The sequence below is a fragment of the Ipomoea nil genome, unplaced genomic scaffold, assembly GCF_001879475.1.
Source record: "Ipomoea nil cultivar Tokyo-kokei standard unplaced genomic scaffold, Asagao_1.1 scaffold0688, whole genome shotgun sequence".
In the NCBI taxonomy this organism is placed as follows: domain Eukaryota; kingdom Viridiplantae; phylum Streptophyta; class Magnoliopsida; order Solanales; family Convolvulaceae; genus Ipomoea; species Ipomoea nil.
In genome coordinates this window covers 2,817,202-2,827,293 of record NW_017617116.1, presented here as the reverse complement: position 1 = coordinate 2,827,293, position 10,092 = coordinate 2,817,202, and the positions used below count along the sequence as shown (strand labels likewise).

The 10,092-nt window shown below is 37.1% G+C and overlaps 1 protein-coding gene and 1 long non-coding RNA gene across 2 annotated transcripts; both read right to left on the bottom strand.

Annotated features, from left to right (window-relative positions):
- Nucleotides 1-451: 451 nt before the first annotated feature.
- Nucleotides 452-4,569, bottom strand: LOC109176250 (2-oxoglutarate dehydrogenase, mitochondrial-like). The gene is made up of 7 exons (XM_019325710.1): nt 4,461-4,569; nt 2,587-4,205; nt 2,275-2,501; nt 1,600-2,179; nt 1,183-1,527; nt 975-1,098; nt 452-816 (listed from the first exon to the last, which is right to left on the bottom strand). The coding sequence occupies exons 2-7, from the start codon at nt 4,132-4,134 to the stop codon at nt 566-568; spliced, it is 3,075 nt and encodes a 1,024-aa protein (XP_019181255.1). The 5' UTR covers nt 4,135-4,205; nt 4,461-4,569; the 3' UTR covers nt 452-565.
- Nucleotides 4,570-9,402: 4,833 nt separating this feature from the next.
- LOC109176253 lies at nt 9,403-9,846 on the bottom strand. Its single transcript, XR_002053358.1, has 2 exons — nt 9,746-9,846; nt 9,403-9,625 (listed from the first exon to the last, which is right to left on the bottom strand). It is a non-coding gene; the product is annotated as an uncharacterized LOC109176253 (long non-coding RNA).
- Nucleotides 9,847-10,092: the final 246 nt, after the last annotated feature.

Here is a 10,092-nt window from a genome sequence, read left to right as displayed (position 1 = left end):
GATCAAAATTATCATTGTACTTATATATGAACAAGTTAGCACTTAACGTGAAAATCAAACAGAAAAATACCCAAAACTAAAAAAAAACATACAAACATATTTGTATATATGTATAGGGAAAGGCTAAATCATAGAGCCCAAATACTCGTATGTCGATCAAAATCATCGCCCTACTTATAAGAACAAGAAAACGCATGGCAAGAGAAATATACAAATATACATATTCTTACATAAATATTAAGGAAACAATCTCAAAATGTTTTTGCGTAGATTTCATAAGTTTCTTTAGAGGAAATCGAAACGCAAAAACGCTCACCTTTAAAAGCTTATGAGCAGTAAAGTTACAAAACTAAAACTACAAAACTTTATTTGTCAACTTGCATGCATCAATCATTAGCAGTACGAACACAACAACAAAACCTAATTATTATCCAAAAAAAAAAACAACAAAAACAAAAAAAATCAGCATGACAAAATTTTGCAGATGCAAGCAAGCATCACTAGTGACTACAGAGATGAATGATTGAAGGCTTGATTCTGAAAAAAATATTTGATCCAACTTATATTACTGGAGAGTTGAGAATGGATAGTTGATTGGATCTGTCTGCAATGCTTTGTGGACGAGGTCCGTCTGCTCTTTGACATGAACCTGGTGGAAGCCGGTGGCGGTGGCGGCCGAGGGAGCACGGCCGACGTACTTGATGTCATCCATGCTGCCTCGCCCCTGTGCTTTCATGGATGTACACAGCCGCGGGGCGATGAAATGGTATGCCCCCATGTTCATAGCCTCTTCCTGGCACCAAACGACCTCAGCATCTGAAATCGGAGATTTCAAGATTGTGATTTCGAACCCATGACCTTTGGTCTAACTCTTTGATACCAAATTGAAGCATGTGTTCTATTTCAACTAAAAGTCTAAGCTTATAATTGGATTGCACGGTTGCAAGCTGATATAAATGGAGAGAGGAACATACTTGGATATCGCTTTAATTCACGTTGAATGAGGTCATATGGGAAAGGGGAGAGCTGTTCCACCCTGCAAATCGCAACATCTTTCCCTTCAACTTTCTCTCTTTCCTCCTCCAGGTCATAATAAACCTGTAAGCACCCAATTCAAGAACAAGAAAATAACTAAGATGCAAAAGGGAAATAGAACCAAACATGCATAGTTGATTGACACACCTTTCCTGAGCAAAGAATTAGGCGTCTAATACCCTGCTCGAGCTCTGAATGATCATTCTTATCTTTGATGAGTCTCTTAAATCTGGTACCCTGTTTATCAAAGCCTGGGTGGCCTTCAACATCATCAAACTCGGACAGATTTGACTTGCAGTCCTTGTGACGAAGCAAGTTCTTTGGAGACATCACAATAAGTGGTTTACGGAAATCCCTATGGATCTGTCGTCGCAGTACATGGAAATAATTGGCAGGAGTTGTTACATTCACCACCTGCCAATTGCACTCCTGAATCTGTTTCCGTAAGGTTGGTTCCATCTCGGGGATAACATACGGATTATCATCACTCATCTGCCATTAGTACATTTTTATTCATAAAGATTGATGATTTCAGGATATATAAACATATTAATATATATATACCTGGAGAAAGCGTTCGAGACGGGCACTTGAATGCTCGGGGCCTTGGCCATCATAGCCGTGAGGTAAAAGCACAACTAATCCTGTCTGCCGCAACCACTTGGCCTCCCCACTGCTCAAGAATTGGTCGAAGATAACTTCAGCTCCATTTGCGAAGTCTCCGAATTGGGCTTCCCAAAGCACCAAAGAATTTGGATTTTCCATGGAATAACCCAATTCAAATCCCAGTACACCAAATTCAGACAGAGAGCTGTTGCTTACTGTGAACATCTCCTCGTTTTGGTTCATCAGAACGTGATCGAGAGGGCAGTATTTTTCACCCGTCTCCTGGTCGTGAAGAACAGAATGCCTGTGACTAAATGTGCCTCGCTCAACATCCTGACCGCTCAACCTCACATGATTTCCTTCCACAAGTAATGTTGCAAACGCTAGTGCTTCCCCTAGTGCCCAATCAACCCCCTCCCCCGTTTCAATCATCTTTTGGCGCTCAGCAAATATCCTTTTCACCGCCCTGTGAGGCTTAAAGTTTTCTGGAAAGCTGGTGATTGCTTTTCCAACATCCTTCAAGATCTCTGGTTTCACACTGCAAACAAGCATGCATCTAAAATGAGCCTCGAATCTTGAATTATTAAAAACTGGTTGATCAACAACTATTTGACAAGCACAAGCTAATCTTACCCGGTATTCCTTACACGCGAAAGCTGTTCGGGGGACTTGAAACCGAACCAAAAAGCTGAAAGCCAGTCTCGTTTTTTAGTAGCATGGTCTTTGCTAGCTATAAATTCCTCGTTGAGAATTGAATTGATCTTATTATGTATCTTGTCAATGTCTTCTTTTGTCACATCCCCACAATCAAGAAGCTTCTTTTGATAGATCTCTTGTGCCGAAGGATGACTCCTGATAACCTATAAGAAAGCTAAGATTAGGACACACAAAACCAAACCAACCGGGAGTTCTATATCTTCATAGTTATTAAGGAACTAACCATACCGTGTACATTTTGGGCTGGGTAAAAGATGGTTCATCAATTTCATTATGTCCAAATCGACGATAGCACACGATATCAACCACAACATCCGAGTGGAACCCCTGGCGCCACTCGGCAGCGAGTTCACAAACACGAGTTACAGCCTCAACATCATCACCATTGACATGAAAAATGGGGGCATTCAAAGCTTTGGCTACATCAGTACAGTACTGAGAGGATCTCCCCGACCTCGGATCAGTAGTGAACGCCACTTGATTATTCACTACAATGTGTATCGTCCCCCCGGATGTGTAATTCGGAAGAGCACTAAGATGCAATGTCTCATAAACAACACCTTGCCCTGCAAAGCTCCCGTCGCCGTGAATTAAAATGCCCATGTTCTTTGTCCTGTCGGTGTCGTTAGTATAGTATTGTTTTGCTCGAGTTTTTCCAATCACGACGGGATCCACAGCTTCCAAGTGGCTAGGGTTTGCAACTAAGGACAAATGAATCCTCTTCCCGCCCCGCGTTGGGCGGTCGTAGGATGTTCCTAAGTGATACTTGACGTCACCCGTTCCGACATAGCCAGATTCATCAACAGGCTTTGTCCCTCCACTGAATTCGCTAAAGATTTGCCTAAGTGGCTTCCGGACAACGTTGCCCAGAACATTCAATCGTCCTCTATGTGACATCCCAATCACTATGCTCTCTACCCCTAGATCCGCAGCTCGATCAAACATCTCTTTCATTCCAGGAATCAATGTCTCACACCCTTCTAGGCCGAACCTCTTGGCGGCTGTCCATTTGGTAGCCAAGAAGTTCTCAAACTGAGAACTCCATATCAACCTATCAAGAATAACCTCACGTCGTTCCCGGCTATATTCTGGTTTCGTCTGGGTTTCAATCCGTTCCCTCAGCCAATTACATTTCTCCCGGTCGGGAATATGCATGTACTCATACCCAATATTCCCACAATAAGCCTGCTCGAGGCGTGTCACTATTGCCCTCAAGGTTTGCACCGGCCGATTCTCGGACAAGAAACCAGACATCATCCAAACACCGAGGAAGAATTCTCGATCAAGATCAGCTTCGGTGAATCCATAAGAAGCAAGGTCAAGATCATCTGGTATTTGCCGCTCCTCCAAATTCAACGGGTCCAATTTGGCATTCATGTGACCATTAACCTGGTAAGCTCTTGCAAGCAACAACAACCGCATACTTTCTTGAATCGTTTGCCCAGAAACCCCTGCGGATGCACAAGCCTGACCAACAAAGTTCCTGAAGAAGTTGTCCCAGGACTCATCGACGCTATTTGGATCTTGCTCCCAGGCTCTTTGAAGCTCCTCAAGGTACACACTGCTCGTCCCATCTAAGAAGCTATCTGACAACTTAGATAACGGTACAGACCTCGGGACAGAAGAAGATTGAGCCTTCTGCCTATCACCACTCGAATGAAGATCTCGATGCTGCAATGGCAGCAAATGAGGTCTCACACCATATGATCCACCTTGGGATAGAGCCCTCCTAACAGCAAGCCTTGCAACACCACACCCACCTCTTAACCACGCCATTCTAAAACTCAAACCCAACACTTTAACAAACCTCTAATTTAAGCCTTAAACAAATTTCTTCATTATTTCTCCTAACCAAACAGATCAATGTAAACCAAACAAAAAAAAAAAAAAAAAATCAGTAATCGCAACAGGTGAAAAGCCCATTCCTCCACACAACAAACACGAATTAATCCAATCACAGAAATTAAATGTCATCAGCTCAATGCACACAACGTAAATGTCATACGACAAAATGTGAAAAAATTAATAATCAAATGCCAAATGTGAAAATGGTATCATAATCGTGGAATCAAAAGTGGAAAAAGAGAAAATCTAACACGTACCAAGAGTAACATGGATGAGGAGAGAACAAGTGAAGAACGAAATGAAAGAAAGATTGACTGAAGAAGCCATATACGCTGGATGCTTAATTGTGGGTTTTTTGGTGGAAGAAATGAGAGGTGTTTCGTTGGGGGATCGCAGAAGAGAGGGATATGAAGTGTGTGAAATATAATGGTTAATGGGTGAGAGCAGTAATGGGAGGAGCTGAGGCTAATATAGGCGTCTGCAAAATTAAAGCTATAATTGCTGTCAATATATGGATTCCCTGAAAGATCGTTTAATTTGCACAAAGTGGAACGATGGATGGCAACCTTCACCCTTAGCTTAGTGGAGCCCATGCATTGCTTATGCTATAAGAATAATTCTACTTATATAATAATAATAATCAAATTCAAATATTTGAGTTGACAAGAATAATAATGGGAACAAAGGTATATTTTAACTTAATTTTAGATCTACTTATTTTCATTGGTGCGTATCAGAATTTTGTTAGATTAGTCTTAAAAATAGTCTCTTGTTTCATTTTAAATAGTCAATTTACTATTCATTAATCAAATTAATTTTGTGTTCTTTGCTTATTTTTTACATTTTTATAATTTTTAAATTTAACTTTTTTTTTTAGGTTTAATAATACTTTTAATATATTAATACTAAACATAACAATTGATTTATTCAGTAAAGAATGCCTACTAGAAAAATAGTCGGGGATTACGTGTGTGCCCCGGGTGCTTTTGATAAATGGGCTACACTATGAAAACTAAAGGTCTCTCTCAAGTGGAAGACATTTCTATGGAGAGCAATTTGTGATATTCTCCCACTACTACCAATTTGATTATAAAGAGGAGGGTGGAATTGAAGTGAGTCCTACATGCCAAATGTGTGGTTTGGATCATGAAGATGTTATGCATGCTTTAGTGTTTTGTGAATGTTGAGCATATAACCATTAATGTGTAATCCAACTATCAGCTTAGGCTTTTAGTTGGGATGGAGCACATGCTTCAATTTGGTATCCGAGCCCGAACTTTCGTCACACGTGAGGGGGCATGTGAGCATATAACCATTAATGTGCAATCCAACTATCAGCTTAGGCTTTTAGTTGAGATGGAGCACATGCTTCAATTGTGAATATTCTAGACTTGTTTGGAATGTTACACAATTAACTATCACAAATATTGTTACCACTTCCTTTTCAACATGGCTAATGGGTTCTTTGACAGTCTTGACGGAGGAACAATGTGGACTCATATGGTGGCCGTGTTGTACAACATATGGAGCAGCCGAAATTCAGCCGTGTGGAAGGGAGCTCTCCCATGGCCCGACGATGTTTGGAGGAGGGCTGCCAACGCCATGCAGTCGTTCCGGCAGGTGCATCACCGCCCCACACAACCCACGCCAGCGAGCAAAGTGCATGAAGGCCCACGGTGCTACGTGGACGCCAGTTTCTGGCAAGACACCGGGGATGTCACTGCACGTACGGCATTGTGCTACTCTCTTCGGAGGGCTCGTTCGTGGCAGCAAAAAATGGCAAGCTACCGGCCTGTTTCTCACCACTTATGGCGGAGGCTATGGCTTTTAAAGAGGCGCTATCTTGGCTACTGGAAAGGAACGTCACAACGTTCAGTCTTCTCACAGATTGCTCGGTGCTATGAAGTGTTTTACACCAGGAAACAACAACTATCTTGTCCTATGTAGGGGTCATAGTGGACCAATGCAGAACTTCTATGTCTTTATTTAATCATTGTTCGTTAAATTATATCTCTAGGCAGATTAATTTACATGCTTGTATTCTAGCTTCTTTAGCTTTTATTCAGGATCAGTCTATGTATTGGGAGTCTATCCCTCCTGACACTATTACTGCTTTGATTCATTAATACAATTCATCTGATTGGTTTTCAAAAAAAAAAAATCATACTAGAATGTCAAATCTATCACAAAAGGTACTATTGCATAGAAGCGAAATTTATCCAATGCAATATAAAGATAGTTTTAAGTTGGTATAGTAGATGAGATATCTCACTTAAGATTTGTTTTTAGTGGTATAGTAGGTGTTAAGAAAGATTTAGAAGAATTTGTTGTATTATTTCTTTGTAAAGACAACAATCAAGCAAATATATACTGACTAACTGACCCAAAAACAATCCTACGGATACAAACTCTACACAACTCAGCAGACATATTTGTACAGACACAAGTTTTATCGTGAACATTGAAAGTTTGAATTTGGATTATATTAGACTCTTTGTGTATAAAAGTGTACACTTTATTAATTCAATTTACCTCCTCACCAACTTAGATGACAGGTTCATGGATACAGAATATAACTCAACGAATGTGAAAATTTTAGGTTATAAAAAATTAAAAAGATTAAATATGTGATTATTGAGCTATTAAAAAAAATAAAGAAAAGAATTTAAAGTGGATGAAATCAGAAGATCAGAAATTGACTGAAATGGTTAAAGAAATATAAGAAATAAAAATGGATAACTTTTAAAATTTAGACAAAAGAAAGAAAAACTCATTTGAGACTTGGTGTGCTGCACAATTTTACTTCTGTGCTTCAAACCTTGCTACCAAGTTTCTTTCTTGGCTATAAGTTGTGTTGTCAACTTTGTTACAAGTGTGCTACCATCTTTACTCTAATAAAAAATCTTTACTCCTCTAATAAAAAATGAAAGTGACGCTTAACTTTATTATTATTATTTTTTCGCTGAAATTCAACAAACACAAATCTCAAACATGTTTTTCATTCTTTTGTCCAAATTTAAAAATTTACTCATTTTTATTTGTTCCACTTATTCTTTAATCATTTCAGTCAATTTCCAAAGATGGGACATGGTCAAACGTGAACATTAGGGCTGCATCAAGTGATGACCTGTCAAGGCCCACAGCCTGGAACGGGCCCGCGAACTACTACTACGGAGCGTTATGCCATGGAACCGTGTTCACCATTCATGGTGAACACGGTTCCAACGGTGTTAGTACACTGTTATCTTTTTTTTTTTTTTTAATTAATTGCGTGACTTTTCTTCTTCATTTTCACATTTTGCGGTTTCACTTTAATTTGAGGTGAACAATGATAAATTATGAATTCATGCCTGCACATTCACTTTGGAACCGTGCATACACATTCCCGTCCGAAATCACGGACATTCATAAATTATGAATCCATGCATGCACATTCACTTTGGAACCATGCCTACACATTCACTTTGGAACCATGAGATTATGAATTTTCTGTTACAAGATTATGAATTTTCAGTTATGAGATTATGAATTTTCTGTTACGAAATTATGAATTTTCTGTTATGCGATTATGAATTTTCTGTTATGCGATTATGAATTTTATGAAAATTCATAATCTCATAACAGAAAATTCATAATTTAATCAACGCGCGCCGTTAATTCCACATCCGCGAATTCTTATTTTTATTTTTATTTTTGCCTAAAAACAACGTCGTTTGGCCTTATGTTCACCATTCTCGGTGAACACGTTTCCAGGGCATAATTTGCCCTACTAGTACAACAACGTTAATGAGGAAAGGAAAAGATCTTTTGTCGTAAAGAGACCAATTCTTCTGGAAGGAAAGCAAAGTTGAAAGTTGTTGGAAGTGGGGAAAAGAATGGTGGAAAATAAATAATACTTCGTATAAATGTGTAATAAAGGAAAAAAGGTCAAACCAATAAATATTTGGGGAATGCTTTCATTTCAGTTGCATGTTTAATATACGCAATATATATATATATATATATATATATATATATATATATATATAGGTGTTGCTATTTGCACCCCCGTTTGACTAAAATGGGATATAAAGTACATTGAAAATCTAAAAAAGTGAAAAATTATAATAAATACATAGGTGGTGCAAATAGCCTAATGGGTGATCAAAATACTATTTACACCCCCTTATTCAAACCACATTTATTAGATTTAAATATTAATTAATTCAAAATTTAATTCATTAAAAAAAAAAAAAAACTCCTCAGTCACCTTCTCCGGTGAGAAGGCAGGGACGACCTTCTCACCGGAGAAGGTGACGCTAAGTTTTTTTTTTAAATTTTTTAAATTTTTTTATTAATAATTTAATTGTAAAAAATATAAAATAAATATTACTCTTTTGACCACATTAAATAATGTGGTGTAAATAGCATTTTGTAGTTAGCACTACCTATTATGTAGGTGGTGCAAATAGTAAAAAAGGGGGTGTGAATAGAATTTTCCATATATATATATATATATATATATATATATATATATATATATATATATATATATATATATATATAAAACGCTGATTTCCAGGTGTGGTATGAATTTATGGGTATATATATATTGAGTACTGTATGCAATATATTAAAGTTAGAATCAAATATCATACCACACCTGGAAATCAGCGTTTTTCCAACCACCAATGTACTCAAAAAATTAGGCTATTGGAATTTAAATCCAATCTTGATGTCGAATCTAATTTATCGTGGCTCAAAATAATTTATTCAACACTTTTTTCATCGCAAAAATTTTTATGGAGTGAAAATTTGTTATTTTGAATTTTCTTAAAAATTGATTTATAAAATAAATTTTGGGTTGTCACAACACCGGTCCAATTATGAGTGCCAGAACATAGAAGAGATGAAAGTACATAAAGGATTCCATAGTTAAATAAGGATCATTTAATGTAAAAGGAAAAAATAATAATGTATTAAATTGATAGTCATTCTTTTTTTTGGTGTAAATCAAAATGTAGTCAGGACGGTTTAGAAGCTGGCCCAAAGAGAATCGAACCACAGAAGCTGGCCCAATGTGAGAATCGAACCAGGGTTATCCTGGCCAAAATTCTTCCCCACAAAGATAGCTCATTTGCCATTTGAGCTATCCTATTGGGTTAAATTGATAGTCATTCTAGTCATTATTATAAAAGGAAAACAAAATAAAAGACTGCATTAAAATAATAACCATTCTAAAAACCGTTTATTACATTAAAATGATAGTCATTCTAACAAACGATTTGACAAGTACAAAGGCTTTTGCCTGCCCCAGCATCAGCACATACACAACTATGAGGCATAGAGCTTGCTGGCCAATGAAATAATGCCAAATTTCCACAACTAATGCTCCCACATACACCATCTGCGGTAAAACTTCCTGGGCAAAACTTCACTTGACCTTAACATAAAATAAAAAATTATAAAAGGAGGTGAAAAAAAGTTATCAAAAAATCAAAAATAAGGTATTATATTTTATTAATTAATATACATTATATTAAAATTTGAAGAAAAAAAATACCTAGAGAAGGGCTTAGTAGAGTCAAAAAAATCGTCAGGGAAAAAATCACAAACATATTGCTGTTCTTCATGATCTTTGGTGTATGTTGCAACAACAATTTCTTTTTTGAGATGAAGGATTATATTTTTCTTTTCACAAGATATTACTCTTATATAGATCTTGAAAATGAACAATATTATTAAAAAAAAAAATGTACAAATGTAAGTAGGGTAGATTACCAAAAGGATTCACCGAATTAGTGTAATGCAATATTTTTTTTTCCTTTACGTTTATGATTAGAATGGTTATTAAAGCAAAATAATTGTCCCAAAAATTTTCTCTCCAAATGAGAAAATATTTATTGTATT

Excerpts from the sequence above, each read along its gene's own strand:
- LOC109176250 (XM_019325710.1), bottom strand. The coding sequence starts at position 4,134 with ATGGCGTGGTTAAGAGGTGGGTGTGGTGTTGCAAGGCTTGCTGTTAGG. Across the intron at positions 2,180-2,274 it reads TCGCGTGTAAGGAATACCGG|TGTGAAACCAGAGATCTTGA; the intron begins GTAAGATTAGCT and ends GCTTGTTTGCAG. Across the intron at positions 817-974 it reads TGAATTAAAGCGATATCCAA|ATGCTGAGGTCGTTTGGTGC; the intron begins GTATGTTCCTCT and ends CTCCGATTTCAG.